The sequence below is a fragment of the Sarcophilus harrisii genome, chromosome 3 (genome assembly GCF_902635505.1).
Source record: "Sarcophilus harrisii chromosome 3, mSarHar1.11, whole genome shotgun sequence".
Lineage (NCBI taxonomy): Eukaryota > Metazoa > Chordata > Mammalia > Dasyuromorphia > Dasyuridae > Sarcophilus > Sarcophilus harrisii.
This window is the reverse complement of record NC_045428.1, coordinates 149295800-149316084: the sequence shown is the minus strand read 5'-3', so window position 1 is coordinate 149316084 and position 20285 is coordinate 149295800. Positions and strand designations below refer to the sequence as shown.

General features: G+C 33.2%; 1 protein-coding gene across 1 annotated transcript in view; it reads left to right on the top strand.

The window, feature by feature from the left end:
• The window catches only part of TMTC4 (transmembrane O-mannosyltransferase targeting cadherins 4), a 93486-nt gene that overhangs the window by 24006 nt on the left and 49195 nt on the right, over window positions 1–20285 (top strand). The window contains exon 5 of the mRNA XM_012546242.3: window positions 6755–6842. Coding sequence (XP_012401696.2) covers window positions 6755–6842 — 88 coding nt within the window. The remainder of the gene's footprint in view (window positions 1–6754; window positions 6843–20285) is intronic.

Below are 20285 nucleotides of genomic sequence, written 5' to 3'. Positions count from 1 at the left end.
CAACTGAACAACAATATGCTATTATTCATATTACTCTGCTTGCACCAACATGAATCAGAGACATAGAAAACGTACGTGTCTCTTTTCTCCCTGCTTTCCTCAATAAGTTAATTATCAAAGTTATCTGGACCTGGTCTTGTCTGGCAGTGTAATTTGCCATCACCTCAATAGAGTAACTGAGGGTATCTAGATTTTTAACTACAGGTTAAAGATTACTTTGTGACTGAGTAACACATTTAAACCTTCCCCAGCTGTCTTATTTTTAAAGGAAATTAAATGAACTTGATTCTCAGCTCCATAGACTATTGTGAACCCAGTGAGGAAAACTCATTGTGGATTGATGTAGGATGAAGAGAATCTTTGCCTAGTCTTTGTCTAGGTGCTGTGTGCTGCTCTTTATCACAAGTAAAGGTATGTTTTTGAGTAGCCTGTTTGGAGACAGATGTACCTGTGCTCATGCTTAATTATTTCCTGAGTAACATTTTTTGGGCTGTCCTGTGGCTACATTAGCTCACTGGGCACAAGGATGTGACTGGTCTATAGTACTGCTTTCTCTACAATACTGATTCAACTGAATGCTGCAAAATACATCTAGCACTAACTGTATTAGCTAGTGCTATTCAGGAGAGGTAGCTGGGGATGAGGGCTAGGTTTCCATTTGTGTGTGTGTGTGTGTGTGTGTGTGTGTGTGTGTGTGTGTGTGTGTTTATTACAAAAACCGCTTTGTAAATCTTTGAAAATTATTGTTTGAGGGACAGCTAGATGGTGTAGTGGACAGAGTACTGGTCCGAAGTCAGGAGGACTTGAATTCAAATGTGGCCTCAGACACTTAACACTAGCTGTGTGACCCTGGGCAAATCACTTAATCCCAATTGCCTCACCAAAAAAAAAAAAAAAAAACTGGAGGAGGGAGAGGGAGAAAAAGAAGGAAGGAGGGAGGGAAGGAAGAAAAAGAAAGAAAGAAGAAAAGAAAAGAAACTGTCCCTGCCCTGAACAATCTACCATTATAATGAGGATAAGGAAGGGGATGAAAAAGGAGGGTGTAACAATGTATAAACAAATAAATAAATTCAAGATCTAAATCAATTGGGCTAGTGGCTCAAGGGATTCTTGCCAAATACATTTGGGGGCTATATGACTTCTCAATCCTCCTTGAAATTTAGTGATCATTGACTCTAGCATTTTACTTTTACAAATGAGATTTGATACTTAGTATAAATAATATATTAATGCTTCTTTTAAAGTTCTATTCTATATTCAGCTAAATTACTTCCTGAATACAGTATACTGAATTTAACACCTTTAAATAAATTTATAAACACTTATAGAATTTCTTTTAGAGGCATGGTTTATAATAGACAAAATGAAATTTGGTTAAAGAAACAATATTATTTAAAAGCTGCTTGCTTATGTTCATTTTTTTTATTAGAAAATTCATAAAAATCCAGGATTCCACAGATTAGAAACTGCTTTTAAAGTTTTTTTTCTTTCCTTTCTTTTTCTTTTCTCCTTCCTGCCTTTCTTTTTCTCTATATGTGTGTTTACATTTATATATGCGTGTGTATACATACACACATAATATGTATATGTATAGATATACACACATAATATGTATTGTTATGACTTATCTCTGTTGCCTAAGCTACAAAATTAAACCACAAATGTCTTGAACAAATTTTCTCCAGATTAGAGAACTTTAGAGCTACAAAAGAATGTAGGTAGGCAACCAGGATGGTTAGAGAATAAGAGGCCATATCATGAGATTTAATGAATCTGGGAATTTTTAGCTTGATAAAGAAAAAACTTTTTGGGAAGAAATGATAACTCTCTTTAAGTATTTAAGGGATTAGACTTGTTTGCTTGACCTTAGAGGGTAGAACTTAGAGTAATGAGGGGAAGTTGTGATGGAGAAGAATTCAGCCAGTTTGATCTAAGGAAAAGGGTGGTAGGTTCCCTGATTCTGCGTCCTTGGTAGTATCCAAACAGTCCCAGTGACCACTTATTTCCTAGTTATGTACCTAGTTGTATTAGATACACACTGATTATGACCTCTAAAGTCCCTTACAGTTCTGAAATCAGTCCTCTCATCTCCCTAATGAGAAAGCCTTAGGCATCACATCTTGTTAGTGGCAGAACATAGGTAATCAATTGTTCTTTCTACTACATCTTATTTTCATCCCTAATGAATAAATGTAATGCTTTGCTTCTAATCTAATTCATTTGTGATCACAAAAATGGAACCTTAAAACACCAGAAATTAAATGAAGCACTGAAGAATTGATAAAATTCTGATTTTAAATAATGTCATATTTATATATTGGCAAGTTTAAGCATTTTTTTCTCACAAATAACTTTGTGGAAGGGGTAATATAAATGTTATTAACCTTATTTTATAGATGGAATAGTTGAGGGTCACAGAGGTAAAGATACTTCTCCAGGCTTGCATAGCTGTGTGTGAGAACAAGAATTTGAACTCGGGGTCTTATGAGAACTTTTTCTAGTAGATGATACTGTTTTGTAGGTCTTTGAAAAATTTTTCAAATGCTGATAATTGTTAAATGTGTCTGTTCATACCATTTGGGATCTAATAAACACTGTCAATGCCCCCAAATAGTCTACAGTCCTGGGGAATATTCTAAAGCTGTTAGGTAAGCATTCTGGGGCATTAGGGAAGACTTTGAGGTAATCCTAGCCACAGGAAGAAAGTGATTATTTATAACTTGTTTCAGGCTGGAAGATTTCTTAAAGACCTCACTATCAATAGTTATACGTAATACAATGTCTTGCACACAGTAGTTACTCAATAATGATCTGTGCAAAACAACAACAATAATAATAATGGCTAACATTTATATAGCATTTACTATGTGCCAGGCACTGTGCTAAGGTGTTTATAGTTATTTCATTACATAAGAAATGTCTATTCGCAATGATAAGACATTTATGGCTCCGTGGAACAAACTTCTATAAAATGAAATGGTTTAGCTGCTTTAACTTAACAATATTCAACCTTCAAATCTACTTTAGTTTTCTTTTTTTTTTTTTATTTCCTTGCCCCATTCCCCATTCAAAAAGGATTTTTTAAAAATGAGCAAAATTAGAGCTACCCAAGAAAGCCAGTGAAAAGACAGCTTCCCAAACAGTTTCCAGGGCCAGCCTCTGTTAGCAGCATTGTTTTCTTCGGCTATTGATCATACTATTTTCATAGATTGACAGTTTTAGGACACGATGTTGCCAGATTGAAAATCATTCTTTAGCTGCCCTGATATAAGAAGAACAATGATTTGAATAATAAATATGCTGCTGTTTACTTTTAGCATAAGAGTACAAGAATAGGATGTCCCATTCTGGATTTGCTTAGTTTTCAAGAAAGTTGCCATATTTATTATTCAAATCATTGTGGTCTCAAGGCTTTGCCTGCAGAGCATAACCCCTAGCAGATCTAACTGAGCTGGAATAGCTTCAAGTAGGGGACTGGTGATGGACTGTTCTCTGTCTCGGGTTCAGCCTAACTAAATGCGGAGAAGTCATGATTTTTTTCAGCCACAGCAACTCATAAAGATCACTTACTAAAGTATTTGATGGCTGTGATTTCTATTAATAGAAGTGCTCCATCAAATGAAATCATGGATCTTTCAAGTATGTGCCAAAGTGCAAAGAATTACTGTGATGGAACTAGTAGGAAGAAGGGGAAAAGAAAGTCAAGGAAGAGGAGAGGAAGGAGATTCTTAAGTGGGTCAACCATTTGTGCCTTAAGTTATTTCTGTAAGACCCAAGAACAATTTGCTGATTGTTGGACTGGAGACTCATAGATGAGGCTGCTCACCTGAAACCCAACCTTTAACTTAACTGGGATGTTTTCTATCATCAATTAATTGACAAGGATCTATTGAAGTCCCTACTATGTGCCATTAACTGGAGGTACAAAGACAAAGAAAGAATGAAATATTTTATTCTCAGTAGAAGTTCAATCTGTTTTCTGGGTTAGTGCCCAAAGCTACACTATACAAATCAAGAGTTGGCAGTAGTTAAGCTTGACAGAAAGTAGCAGATCATAAGGCCCTTTTTCAAAGTTTTTATACTCTGCCAGTAATAATATAGTGCATTTCAAATCATGATGAAATATTACCTTGCTTAAAGGATAAAGGGTAACACTTGGAAAATATTTTCTACCAGAAAGATAAACTTTAGTGTTTAGATCTTCACACTAAGTAAAAATTATGTACCCACATTTAGCTTGCACAAGGTTCAGTCAATTTGTATATGTGCTCATTTATTCAAAGTAATTGTATTTGGGGGGGGGGGCAGTTTATAGCTAATTTCATTCTACTAACCTTTTCTTTTATCCTTCATTATATTGTAGGTTTTTATGTTTTTTATCATATTTGATGGTAGAGATTGAGACATATATGTTAACCTTCAAGAATTTCCATCAAAAGTATGTTATGCTTTAAAAGGCTTATAGATAAATACTACCTTTAAAGGACTGTTGATTTAAGCATTGATTATCTAAGCTTTTGATTTGGATATGAATATCTAATAGTTGTGGACATATAGATATATTCTTCATTTTCAGTTATCGTTGCCTCATTGCTAAGGTAGAATCTGTTAACAATGCATTATATCTTATGTTTTAGTCTCTTGAAAATTTTAATTAACTTTGTTTTATTGCCCCTATTGATCAAAGAGTCAAAATTTGATGATATCAATTAAAATTTTTGTTATTTGAAATATTGGGAAAACAGAATATGCCAATTAATCAAGAATTTCATTGACCTAAACTTGTATTTACAAGTAGGTTATATCATGAATTACCATGGGTCCTTTGGAAAGAACTAATTAGATAATCTGTCTTAGAGGGACAATGATAAAAATATCCTCCCTTAACATCAATAATTGGTTCCATGAAAACATACCTTTTGGTGATGTTATAGAGTATTTTCTGTAAATACAATGTTGTAAGTGGGTAAACAAGTAAATTATATTGCAGTGACATTTTGTAACATTCCAGAAGGTATAGGATAAAAAAGGAATGAGACAGGTATGGGTTAGATGAGTGTATGATGATAATTTTATGTAACTATTATATGAAATAGTGTTTTGTGGCATCCCTGTAGTTATCTAAAATTTTTTTTGGATCATTTAGCTCAGGAAAAGAAAGAGTAATTTGACTAAGAATAGAGTCCATTGGATGATAAAATACCTGGAGAAGGGCTGAAGTTGAAGATACAAGGTTTCATTTCTTTGACTAGTATTTACCAAATACTTCTGAAAATTTCTGCTTTCAACCCCATATGTGACTTGATCTGAGTAGGAAAAACTGTTTTATTATTCTACTTAAGTAATTTAGAGGCAATATCAATTGCATTTCTATGATTACCTCTCTGTAACTTTTTTTGAAGGAAATGACATTTATTTTCAAAATATAGGCATAATTTTCAGCATTCACTCTTTTTTGTTTTTTTATTTTTATTTTTTTTTTATAACTTTTTATTGACAGAACCCATGCCAGGGTAATTTTTTACAACATTATCCCTTGCACTCACTTCTGTTCCGATTTTTCCTCTCCCCCAGATGGCAAGCAGTCCTATACTTGTTAAATAGATTACAGTAGATCTTGGATACAATATATATGTGCAAAACCGAACAGTTTTCTTGTTGCTCAGGGAGAATTGGATTTAGAAGGTATAAATAACCTGGGAAGAAGAACAAAAATGCAAGCAGTTTACATTCATTTCCTAGTGTTCTTTCTTTGGATGTAGTTGCTTCTGTCCATCCTTGATCAATTGAATCCTTGATCTAACTAAGTTAGATCTTGTCTTTGTTGAAGAAATCCACTTCCATCAGAACACATCCTCATACAGTATCGTTGTTGAGGTATATAATGATTTCCTGGTTCTGCTCATTTCGCTCAGCATCAGTTCATGTAAGTCTCGCCAATCCTCTCTGTATTCGTCCTGCTGGTCATTTCTTACAGAACAATAATATTCCATAACATTCATATACCACAATTTACTCAACCATTCTCCAGTTGATGGACATCCATTCATTTTCCAGCTTCTGGCCACTACAAACAGGGCTGCCACAAACATTTTGGCACATACAGGTCCCTTTCCTTTTTTTAGTATCTCTTTGGGGTATAAGCCCTCAGCATTCACTCTTGCAAAACCTTGTGTTCCAAATTTTTTCTCCCTGCTTTCTCCCCACCGCCTCCCTTAGACAGCAAATAATCCAACATATATATATATATATAACTTTTCTTTTAAGGAAAGCTTTATAATCACCTCATAGTTCTTCAGTTCTATTATTTCTCACTTTTTCTCAATAAACTTTATTTTTGAAATATGAAAAATGTTTCATGATAATGAAATCATATTTCATAATAATGAAGAATTATCATGAACTTTCTTGTTCAATATTTATGTTAGAGGATATCAATAGTGACAGTTTCCAAAGCATTTTTTTGATAAATAATATATAAATTAGCTTTCTCAATATTTTAATACTTCAAAGTATTTTTCATTAGGTTCAAGAAAAGCCCATTTTCATCTGAAAGTAAATAAATCAATTCTTATTACCAAAAATTGAAACTCCCAGTGATTGTAAGATAATACCATAAGATGAAACAATTTATCAGAATAGTCTTACTTTGTTTTTAATTTCATGTTTCTAAATAATTATATTTATGAATTTCCTAAGATTAGACTTTTGAAAATGCATATTTTTATGAAAATCTTTTTTCTCTCTTGTTAAGGTGGCTGGTATCGTTGGCAGAGCTGACCTCCTGGGTGCCCTCTTTTTTTTGTTATCTTTTCTTGGCTACTGTCAAGCATTTAGAGAAAGTAAGTATTATTTTTTAACTTTTTAAATTGTATATCTTATTGATAAATTTTTATTCAATTAAACTAAAACTTGATATGTGTATCTTCTAGACTTTTAAAAGTCTAGGGAAATACTCAATTTGGGGATCAGTTGTGGAAAAGATGGTTCTAATAGCACTGCACAATTGAAAGGGACCTCAGGCCTCATTTGTAACAGTTCCATCCCAAAGTATGAATCACATCTACAAATATTTATCCAACTTTTCCCTGAAGACCTATTGTGATAAGGAACTCACTGCTTAATGAGCCACGCTCTATTTCATCTTTGGATAGCTTTAGTTCTTAGAATTTTTTCTGTATATTAAATTGAAGTTTTCCTCTCTGTGAATATACCTCTGGTTCTGGTTCTGTCCTCTGGGGGCAAACAGAATAAATTTAATTTCTCTTTCATATGATAATCCTTCAGCTATTGGAGACACTTGTCAAATCCTCCTAATATATTTCCCTTTCCTGGCTAAATGTCCATAGTTTCTTCTACAAATACTTTTACAGTATTGTTTCAAGTTCCTTCATTATTCTGATCTTCTAATACATTTCATCTTGTCAACCTTTCTTCTAAAATGTGGCACCCATAATTGTACATGGTACTAGATATGTCTGACCAGATATATACTAAGTAGAAGCGACTTTCCTTGCTATGGTCAATGTACTTGTCATAATGTAGCATAAGTTTGCATTATCTGACTGTCATATTACATTGCTAATTCATGATGAATCTGGAATTGACTAAGCCATAAGGTTTTTTTTTTCATATAAATTGCGTTTAATGACATCTTCCTCAATTATTTATTTATGCAGTTGACTATTTTTAATCAAATATAGAACGTTTTTTCATTATCATCAGCTTTATTTACCTTTCTTGCTAATCTTTCTGGTTTCCATCCCTCATCCAAACTACTAGCTGTCATTTCCAGATTCATGTCTGCAAGTTGAATTGCCAATTATGCTTTCCTCCAAGAAGTCATTAATAAAAATGTCCGGGCTAGAGATAGAGCTCTGTGATGCTCTACTAGAAACTTTTCTCCATGTTAACATGGATCCATTATTCTTCATTCTTTGGGTTTAGTGAGTCAACCAATTCTAAATTTACCTAACCTTTGATATCCTGCAATATTCTTTTCACCCAGATCTCTTAGCTTCTTTTTTGATATTTAATCTGGTCTTTTCCCTGTCTTTTTCACTGAAAGTATTCATATGGAAGCAGGTTAACCACTTTTAAGGGATGTTGGTAGTGAGGATTATTTCTTAGGTAGCAAATGAACTCTACATGATTTATGAGATCCCTTCTAATTCTGAGATTATTATTGACTACCCACAGGGGTCCTCAAACTTTTTAAATAGGGGGGCAAGTTCACTGTCCCTCAGACTGTTGGAGAGCCGGACTATAGTAAAAACAAAAACTTTGTTTTGTGGGCCTTTAAATAAAGAAACTTCATAGCCTTGGGTGAGGGGAATAAACGTCCTCAGCTGCCACATCTGGCCCACGGGCCTTACTTTGAGGACCCCTGAGTCCTATACGAAATCATATTGTGAATAGATTCATAGAATCTCTTCAGTTAAATTTTTTGGGTACCATTCTAAATTAGTTAACTTTTTAAAATTGTTTTTTTCTAACAATATTGGGAAAAGAAAAATTTTGTAAATGCTAAAAACTCTTGGAGAGAGATGCAAAAATAATTACAGCATTTCTGTAATTATGGGGTTGGATTTTTAAACCAAACTATTATTTAAATATCATGTCAATGAAAATAAAATAAAATTTTCATATTAAAACCATTATCAGAGTTTTCCAGATTCAAATGACTGATTAAAAACATGGAAATTTGAATTGGAATTATTTGTTTATCAAGAGATGGTAACATTTTTAGATACAATCTTATATAATTCCAGTCAAATCATGTCTCCCCTCCTCTTCTACTATAGATGCCAGAATAGAAGAGAAACACTGATTTTATCCAGTTTTGTCCATTCCATCCCTAACTTTCCCCATGCCCCAGAATTATTCATATATATCTATAGTTTTAAAACCACATTTTCCATAAATAATTTATTTCTCTAGAATATATATGTGGGAAATAGGGATGAAATTATCTTGTTTTTATTCTTCCTTTTGCTCAACTGTTTTATTTTAATTCCCAAGGAAGAAAGTAAGTTCAAACAACTAAAGATCAAGAGACTTTAGTTTAGTGAGTTTAGTTTATTTTCCTCAATGAAGTGATGCAAAGATGATAAAGGATGATACTCCCTCTATTATCTTCTTTCAAAAACTCACATATGGTCTTCCCAAATTTTTACCCATTGAGATGATGACACTTGAGATCTTGAATTTTTGCCCCTCACAAAAGTTTCACATCTCAAACCACTGATTACAAGATCCTTTTTATGATCAATTTTACCCCTACTGTGATTATAAGGCTTCATTTTAAAGGAGACCAGCTAATTACATGACTAATCCAATGTAGTCATGTACATTGACTTGTTATTATGAATCACTGATAATGATGGACAAACTTCCTACCACCCTTTTCTGTTAAATATTATATATTAGTGCTTTACTTGTGAATTAAATAAATAACACAGTCACATGGTATGAAAGATTTACCAGTAGACACATTTTTCTTGAGGAAAAACAATTTACCATTTTTTACTCTGCAATAACTGTAGATCAGTGAAATATTTTATTAATTTTAAATCATATCTTTTCTAAAGTAATTATCATATCTAATTCTATGTCAAGGAGAACATGTAAGGAATTTCAGTACCTACAAAGTAATAAATAGAAATTTAACATTTGGGTTAGATCATCTGAGAGATATATTTTAAATACATCCTTTGGTTCATTGACACTTTAAAATAATCTGAGAAATCATGTGATTCTTTAATAAATTCTATTTTGGAAATTAGGAAAGTAGCAAGTTAAAGATTCTTTTATCTTTTTGTATGTATGACTATCATTAACATAACTTTTCTTTTAAATCTATTTGCATTGTTATTGTCTTCATCTTTTTCTTTTCAGAAAGATTTGGTGTTTTTTATTTTAATAGTATTTTATTTTTCCAAATGTAGATAATTTTCAACATTTATCTTTGCAAAATCTTGTGTTCCAAATTTTTGTCCCTTTCCTCCCTTCTCTCCCCTTCCTAAGACAGCAAGCAATCAAGTATAGCTTAAATATGTGCAATTGTTTCAGAAAGTTTGTTAAACTGATTAGACATTCCTCAGAACAGAAGGAGAGTTCTGAATAATGTGATTTAGGAGAGAGAGGAGATTAATAAACTACTAGATTAGGATTGAAATTTTTATACTAACCTCTCAAGGACAAGCTGTTAATATTTTACAATTCTGCTCGCATTTCTTAAAATTGGATAACCTCCTTTCTACTGTACTTTCTGGCAAAAGAAAAATTTAAACTAAAACTTAGTCTTTGGCATTGTTGCACAGTTAGTTTCAAGTTTCTTGTAGCTATTAACACCTCTTTCCTTGGAGAATATAAAGCTTTAGGATGTTCCAGGAGTACTACATTTCCTGAAGAAACTTACTCCTCAGGACTTGTGGTTACTAGACTTTTAGGCTTATTTTTTGAAGACACAATCGTTATCCTTTAACTGTGTTCATGTGCCAGGGAAGTTCTGAATTATAACCTTACTGTAATAGTGGTTTTGCTTTAGAGTTGGAAAGGTATTTAAAATGTTACATGGAAGTGAAGGGTAGTTATTAATTTAGTTTCCATTGCTATTTTCATTTTGGACTCATTATTTTCAGGCCACATACTATTGATAAAGTTATAAATGTAACCTGACTAAAACAGCTCCATCCCTTTCAACAGAGCCTCTAGGTTTTAGTAATCCTTTTTTAATTAATAAATTTTCTATTAGAAAATTAACTGTGGGGTGTTGAACTTTGAGTCATTGGAATAATCTCTAATCTTCGTAGTAGCATTCAACTCCATGTCTGTGACAGCTCCCTAAATGTTAAACTTATGAATATCAAGTGAATCTTCCTTTTATGATATATTCCTACAGAATTCATTGTGGTGGTCCCTGAAACTTCCAGTTTCTGTCATATTTCTGCATGATCTTTTTCTGGGACTATTTTGATCAAAGTCAAGTGATTTATATTCTTTATTTATTTCCATCACATCAGAGTTGAATCTAAATTCCTTTTGCAGATTCATATATACATATTTTGCTTTTAAAGTTCTTGGAATTGATTCATATATTTTCAAAACAATTCCACAAGTAGGTTTTCCTTTACTGGCTTCTTGTTTCATGAACTAAAGGAATATTTAAAAGCTTCTTTATTGGCTGAGCAATGAATACCATGCCAAAAATTCCTATGCTGGGTGATAACATATTCTCCCATAGCAACATACTGGACAGTAGCTGTAGTTTGCCACAAGGTGTTCAGAATGGCGCTCTCATCACAGGGCTGCTTAGTATTCATGATGGAAAGGATACCAGTGACTATAAATACTGAATGTGGCTTAATGTTTATTGGGTAGCCATAATAAAAGACCTGCTGTTCATACTTATTAGATTGAAACATAAATTAAGAGAAAGAGCCAATATTAGCTATAGACAAGCTTGAAATATGGGGGAATAGAGTTTTATAGAAGAGAAATTAATTATTTGAAGATCATTTAAACTAATAACTTAATAAGTTTTTGAAAGCAATTCTAGAGAATAAATTCCTTTCTAGTAATCTCATTAAATTCCTTTAAAGAAAAAGAGGAGATGGCTATATTATAAGCCTATGTATAAGCAAAATAACGTTTTGGTCAGGTATACTTATTGTGTATCTATTTTATATTTTAATATATTTAACATCTACTGGTCATCCTGCCATCTAGGGGAGGGGGTGGGGGGGGGTAAGAGGTGAAAAATTGGGACAAGAGGTTTGGCAATTGTTAATGCTGTAAAGTTACCCATGTATATATCCTGTAAATAAAAGGCTATTAAATTAAAAAATAATAATAATAAGCCTATGTATATATCACTTAAAACTGGTTGGATTTATTATCAAGTAATTTTGCATTAAACCGCTGGAATCCTGGCATTTTCATCAAATGAAAACTTAGTGAAATAACATTTCTGGTGCCCTGCCCTTTTTTGTGGGTGCTTAAATGGGATGTCACCAGATAAGATTCTTAACAACAGGGTTTTATGAAAAGAAAATGTTTTATAAAGGAATCTTACCTTTCCTTGATATAGCCTGTAAAGAAGAAAGCTTAATTCATTGTAAAAGAAAATTTAAGAAGATAATATTCAAAAACTTTATTCACTACAGTTTTTCAAATTCCCTTGTCAAAAAAAAGGTATCATTGCTTGTATGAAATATCATTTAATATTTGCCTCTATCCTGAAATTTCATTTTTCAGATAGAAACATTTCTACATTTCTGTGTAATAGTTCCATATTTTTACTATCAAATTGACCAAATTCACTGTCCAGTTTCTCTTCTAAGGAAATTGTCTAAAAGTTCTACTTAGTGGGCATTTGAGAAAGGATCTGGTTTTATCTAGAAGTAAATATGAATATTCTCAAATCTTGTGGAAGACAGGTATTTACCTTCTTAACCTTTTGTTTTTCCCAGCATATCTAAATCCTGGTGTCATTCACTTAAAAAAAAAATGATCTAAGATAATAAATAGTCCCTTAGAGATACCTTAAATTCCATTCTGAATCTAGCAACACTTATACACACTATTAGTACAGAATAATCTAAAATGTGTTAACTTTCACTCCCAATATTCATTTTATTTCCTTTACTTGGTTAATTATTTCTTTTAATCTTAAAGCAATTAAAAGCAAAACACGTTCATATAGTACTAGGAAAATGTTTTTAGATTTTTGTCCTTTATTGTCATGCATCTTTGGTACTGGCATTCATATGGACATTGTCTTCATTCTGCAAATTGCTTTGGGTTGCAATATTGCCTGCATTTTCCCAAATGATCCTGCATTGAATGAGAATAGCAGTATCCGATTCCCTTCTCTGTAGGCTTAGAAGCACTACTTGGACTGTTCCAACTTTTTGAACAGGAATCTGATGCTCATTGTGTTTCTTTGGCATTTATACAGTCATGGCCATCTGTTGGGGTGGCATTGTTCCCACTTACAATATGATGTGCCAGTTTCAACTTGGCATATGTGCCAACCATATATTTGTTGAGAGGGTATCTTGTACTATGTGATGCTTTCCATTGGGAAGTTCTTTCAGAAAAAGTAATGCCAAACCAGGGGCACATGCTTCAATGAACTGATCACATCTGTTGGCACTTGTGGGTGTTAAAATTGAAAAGTACCTTAATGCTGTTTTCCCCATGTTTCCCCTCTCCATCGCCCTTTACCTCAGCCTTCCCAAGGGATTTTTTCCATGTTAAAAACCAGAGATATATACTTTATATCATGACCATTTTGTAAAAGTGGCTCTATTTTTTAAACATTGAATCATAATTTGGAAATTTGCCAGGACTTTGTCATTTAATATACCTGAGGAAAGTATCCTTTTAAGAATTAGAGAACAATTGATCAATAATTCACTTCCAAGAAGGAGAATATGGCTTTTGTTTTTGTTTTTTGTTTTTTAACTTTTCTCCTGGGCCAATGGAATCTGAACTTTAATAGGCTAAGGTGGACGAAGAAGACTCAGAGCAAAGATGAAGTCCTGGGATGTTTTAATGATTTAAATGTATACAGAAGTAAAATTCAGCAGTTTGGGAATTTCTCTCCTAAGAAAGATAATTCTACATGAATTTTCTTTAATTTATTAAAGAATTCTTTAATTGTAATAATTTCTGTTGCATTCAACTTAACATTATTACTACTTGATAGTTTAAATTCAAGATTTTCATATATCATAAAAGAAGCATTGTCCTTCCATCAGTGGAAGATCTAACCTAAAAGTCAGTAGACTTAGCTTCTGTTCTCATTCAAGATAATAATAATGGATATTGCCAAAAAATTTATAAATTTGACTTTCTTTTCTCAAATTAGGTGAAACTAAAGATGATACTACCGTGAAATAGTTGGTATAAATAAAGCATATTATAGCACAGGGCTTAATAAATGCTTGTCAAATGAATGTTTTCATTGTTTTATTAGGATGGACAAATGTAGATTTATTTAAACATGAAAATATGATCATTACAATGAAAATAACATAAAATTTCCTAATGAATTTCTTCCAAAAAGACAGGAGGATGGGAAGGATGAAATGGAATTTTATCATCATGTCACTGCTGTGTGAGTAGTATTGGGAGAAGTTTAAGAACTCAAATAATTATTTCTGAGTTAAGGCCTGCTTTTTAATTCATGGGCTAGGAACTTATTCTTTTTGGTTAAAGGCAATTGGCTAATGGGGGAAAAATGGAAAAGTTTGAGCCACCCACAAACAAAAAGCAATTTTATCTAATTTTCTAAAGATAGACCAAATACATTGTAAAGGCAGCTATTTTAAAAAAAAATTTTTATTATAACTTTTTATTGACAGACCATATGCATGGGTAATTTTTCAACATTGTCCCTTGCACTCACTTCTGTTCCAACTTTTCCCTTCCCTCCTTCCACCCCTCCCCTAGATGGTAGGCAATCTCATACATGTTAAATATGTTAAAGTATATCTTAAATACAGTATACGTGTACAGATCCATACAGTTCTCTTGTTGCACAAGAAAAATCGGATTCAGAAGGTAAAAAAAACCTGGAAAGAAAAACAAAAATGCAAGTAGTCCACATTCATTTCCTGATATTCTTTCTCTGGGTGTAGCTGATTCTGTCCATCCTTGATCAATTGGAACTGAATTGGATCTTCTCGTTGTCTAAAATATCCACTTCCATCAGAATATATCCTCATATAATATTGTTCTTGAAGTGTATAATGATCTCCTGGCTCTGCTCATTTCATGTGTAAGTCTCTCCAAGACTCTCTGTATTCATCCTGCTGGTCATTTCTTACAGAACAGTAATATTCCTTAACATTCATATACCACAATTTACCCAAACATTCTCCAACTGATGGACATCCATTCTATTGCCATTTTCTAGCTACTACAAAACGGGCTGCCACAAACATTTTGGCACATGCAGGTCCCTTTCCCTTCTTTAATATCTCTTTGGGATATAAGCCCAGTAGCAACACTGCTGGATCAAAGGGTATGCACAAGTTGATAACTTTTTGAGTATAATTCTAAATTGCTCTCCAGAATGGTTGGATTCGTTCACAACTCCACCAGCAATGCATTAGTGTCCCAGTTTTCCCGCATCCCCTTCAACGTTTGTCATTTATCTTTTCCTGTCATCTTAGCCAATCTGACAGGTGTGTACTGGTATCTCAGAGTTGTCTTAATTTGCATTTCTCTGATCAATAGTGATTTGGAACACCCTTTCATATGAGTAGGAATAGTTTCAATTTCATCATCTGAAAATTATCTGTTCATATCCTTTGACCATTTATCAATTGGAGAATGGCTTAATTTCTTATAAATTAGAATCAATTCTCTACATATTTTGGAAATGAGGCCTTTATCAGAACCTTTGACTGTAAAAATGTTCTCCCAGTTTATTGCTTCCCTTCTAATCTTGTTTTGATTAGTTTTATTTGTATAAAAGCTTTTTAACTTAATATAATCAAAATTTTCTGTTTTGTAATCAATAATTATCTCTAATTCTTCTTTGGTCACAAATTTCTTCCTCCACAAGTCTGAGAAGTAAACTATCCTATGTTCCTCTAATTTATTTATAATCTCGTTCTTTATGTCTAAATCATGAACCCATTTTGATCTTATCTTGGTGTACAGTATTAAGTGTGGGTCAATGCCTAGTTTCTGCCATACTAATTTCCAATTTTCCCAGGAGTATTTTTTCAAATAGTGAATTCTTAGCCCAAAAGTTGGAGTCTTTGGGTTTGTCAAACACTAGATTGTTACAGTTATTGACTATTTTGTCTTGTGAACCTAACCTATTCCACTGATCAACTAGTCTATTTCTTAGCCAATACCAAATGGTTTTGGTGACTGCTGCTTTATAATATAGTTTTAGATCAGATACACCTAGGCCATCTTCATTTGATTTTTTTTTTCATTAGTTCCCTTGAAAGTCTTGACTTTTGTTCTTCCAGATGAATTTTGTTTTTATTTTTTTCTAGGTCATTAAAATAGTTTCTTGGGAGTCTGATTGGTATAGCACTAAATAAATAGATTAGTATAGGTATTATTGTCATCTTTATTATATTTGCTCGGCCTATCCAAAAGCACTTAATTTCCAATTGTTTAAATCTGACTTTATTTGTGTGGAAAGTGTTTTGTAGTTTTGCTCATATAGTTCCTGACTTTCCTTTGGCAGATATATTCCCAAATATTTTATGGTATTGACAGTTATTTTAAATGGAATTTCTTTTTGTGTCTCTTACTGTTGGATTTTGTTGGTGATATATAAAAATGCTCAGGATTTATGTGGATTTATTTTGTATCCTGCAACTTTGCTAAAGTTGTGATTTTTTCTAATACCTTTTTAGTAGAATCTCTGGGGTTCTCTAAGTCCATTATATCATCTGCAAAGAGTGATAATTTGGTTTCCTCATTACCTACTCTAATTTCTTTAACCTCTTTTTCATCTGTTATTGCCGAAGCTAGCATTTCTAATACAATATTGAATAGTAATGGTGATAGTGGGCAACCTTGTTTCACTCTTGATTTTATTGGGAATGGTTCCATTTTATCCTCATTACATATGATGCTTACTGATGGTTTTAAATAGATGTTCCAGACTATTTTTAAAGAAAAGTCCATTTTTTCCTGTACTCAAGTGTTTTTAATAGGAATGGATGTTGGATTTTATCAAATGCTTTTTCTGCATCTGTAGTATTGTAACAAAAAACATGAATCAACATAAGAATTTATACATGTCCATAAGTCCTAGAAATTGCCCAAAAAGAATCCATTGTCCATTAGTTCATGTGCCAGGAATCCAATAATTCCTATAAACTCTGAAGTATTTCAATAGTCTCATCAACAATTTTTCATATCAAGGAATCCAATGATTCCTACTGGTTTTGGTTCATCTTGTATTAGGGAATCCAATGATTTCTGAAGATTTTAAAGTTCTTTTAACACATTGTCAGCCATGCCCTTTCAGTGTCAGATGTTTCTTAAATCTTCTCCTTTGTTTTGAGGTTTTTCTCTTTTTCTGTTTCTCTCTGATAGACAAGGCGAATACAGCTTGTTGGTACCCATCTGATTCCTTCTCCATCTGTAGAAATACAAGCAAACCCTCTTCCCCAAGCAGTTTACCTATCTGGTCCCTTCCATTCACCACTTTCTGGATCTCTCCACATTACCTGGCAATTATCTAAAGATAGTGGAGCTGCTCACACTGGACACTGCCCTTCTGGTGGGTTATAAAACCTGTCTGCCGGAGCCAGTGCATCTATTACTACTAGCCCAGTTAATTTTCTTAGAGCCTTGCTTCCTCCTTGGCTCCAAGAGTTCTTGCAGTTGTCCTTTGCCTCTGCTTTCTTCAGCCTCCAGCCAGCACAAAAGTGGAAGATGGAATGAATCTGTCTTGCCTCTGAGACAGGGCTTGTGGGCTTCTGTATCTCCCAGAGTGCTCCTCTCCGACTCTTGGCAGTGTTCTGAACTAACCAACCTGAAACTCTAAGAGTTTCTATATATATGATCTCCCAAAGGTTGACTCTGAGAGAGTGACTTTGTGGGATCTGAGAGTGGGATTATGGATTTCCTCCCAGAGTGCTCTCTGGCCCTAAAAGCTTCTTGCTTATATGAGCTCTCTAAAGGTGTGAACACAAACATTATTGTTTATCAGTTCTACTTAGTACCTTGTTTCAAGTTCTGGCCCATAACATCTCCTCGTAGGATCAGATCAATCATACTGAACCATGCTAAATTAGATGATTATTGTCTCTATCAACTCTAATGACTTAACACTTTGTGAGGATTCCAACATATTGAGATGATCATATGGTTTTTGTTAATTTGGTTCTTGATATAGTCGATTATGCCGGTAGTTTTCCTAATATTGAACCAGCCCTGCATTCCTGGTATAAATCCTATTTGGTCATGTGTATTATCCTAGGGATGATTTTCTGTAATCTTTTTGCTAATATTTTATTTAAAATTTTAGCATCAATATCCATTAGGGAGATTGGTCTATAATTTTCCTTCTCTGTTTTCAACCTACCTGGTTTAGGTATCAGTACTATGTCTATGTCATAAAAGGAATTTGGTAGGACTCTTTCAATCCCTATTTTTTAAAAATAATTTATATAGCATTGAAGTTAATTGTTCTTTAAATGTTTGGTAGAATTCACATCTAAATCCATCTGGTCCTGGGGATTTTTTCTTAGGGAGTTGATTAATAGCTTGTTCTATTTCTTTTTATAAAATAGGACTGTTTAACCAACTTACTTCTTCTTCTTTTAATCTGGGAAAACTATATTCTTGAAGGTATTCTTACATTTCATTTAAGTTATTGAATTTATTGGCATAAAGTTGGGCAATGTAACTCCTAATTATTGCTCTAATTTCCTCTTCATTAGTGGCACGTTCTCCTTTTTCATTTTTAAGACAAACAATTTGATTTTACTCTTTCCTTTTTCTAATTAAATTTATGAATGGTTTATCTATGTTGTTTGTTTTTTCATAGAACCAACCATAAAACCTCCTAGTTTTATTAATTAATTCAATAGTTTTTTTTACTTTTAATTTTATTACTCTTTCCTTTTATTTTTAGAATTTCAAGTTTAGTGTTTGACTGGGGGAGTTTAATTTGCTCCTTTTCTAGCTTTTTTAGTTGCAAGCCCAATTCTTTGACCTTCTCTTTCTCTATTTTATGCAAGTAGGCCTCTAGAGATATAAAATTTCCCCTTATTACCGCTTTGGCTGCATCCTACACATTTTAGTATAATGTCTCATTATTGTTATTCTCTTGGGTGAAATTATTAATATAGTGCCCTTCCTTATCTCTTTTAATTGGATCAATTTTGCTTTTGCTTGATCTGAGATCAGGATGGCTACCCATGCTTTTTTGACTTCACCTGAAGCATGGTAGATTCTGCTCCAGCCTTTTACCTTTACTCTGTATGCATCACCCTGCTTCAAATGTGTTCTCTATAAACAACATATTGTAGGATTCTGGCTTTTGATCCAGTCCACTCTCTGCCTCTGCTTTATGGAGGAGTTTATCCCATTCACATTTATGGTTAAAGTTACTAATTCTATATTTCCTGCCATCTTATTAACCCCAACTTATGCTTTTCTCCTTTCCTTTCCCCTTACCCCCTTCCCCAGTATTAAACTTGTGAGCACCACTTGCCTCACATAGCCCTCCCTTTTTAGGATCCCTCCCTCCACCTTAGAATTCCTCCTGTTTTCTTACCCCTTTTCCTCACAATTTCTGTATTTCTATATTTCCTTCCACTTAGATTACTCCTTCCCTTTTCACTTTTCAATTAGGTAGGAGAAGTTTCTCTGTAAATCAATATTGACTCTTTAAGCCAATTCTGATGAGAGTAAGATACATACTATGTTCATCTCCCTTCCTTCTTTCTCTCAGCTATAATAGGTTTCCTTTGCCTCTTCATGAGATGTAGTACCCCCACTTTACCCTTTTTCTGGTACAATTTCCTTTCCACCTCTAGTTTCTTTTTGATATTATAACAGTAAAACCAAATTATACATGTATTCTTTATGTGTACTCATAACAGAAATATAGTTCCCACGGTTTCTTTTTACCTTTTTATGTTTCTCTTGAGTCCTATATTTGGAGATCAAACTTTTTGTTTAGTTCCAGGTTTTTTTTGTCAGAAATAGATGAAATTCACCTACTTTATTGAATATCCATCTTTTTCCCTGGGAAAAAATGCTCATATTTCAGATTCCAGGCCCTTTAGTCCTTTAATGTGGACGCTGCTAGATCCTGAGTAATCTTTATTGTGGCTCCTCTGTATTCGAATTTTTTTTTTTCTAGCTGCTTGTAGTATTTTTTCTTTGGTTTGATAGTTCTGGAATTTAGCCATGATATTACTTGGAGTTTTGATTTTGGGATCTCTTTCAGTAGGTGTTGATGAATTCTTTCAAAGTCTATTTTACCCTCTGTTTCTATAACATCTGTGCAGTTCTCTTTCATGATGATAGTGTCTAGGCTCTTTTTTTCATAATTATTTTCTTTTTTTCTTTTTTTTTTTTTGATTAGAATGGTTACTTTTACTTTTTTTTTTAATGATTATAACTTCTTATTGACAGAACCCATGCCTGGGTAATTTTTTACAACATTATCCCTTGCACTCATTTCTGTTCCGACTTTTTCCCTCCCTTCTTCCACCCCCTCCCCCAGAGGTAAGCAGTCTTATACATGTTAAATATGTCACAGTATATCCTAGATACAATAT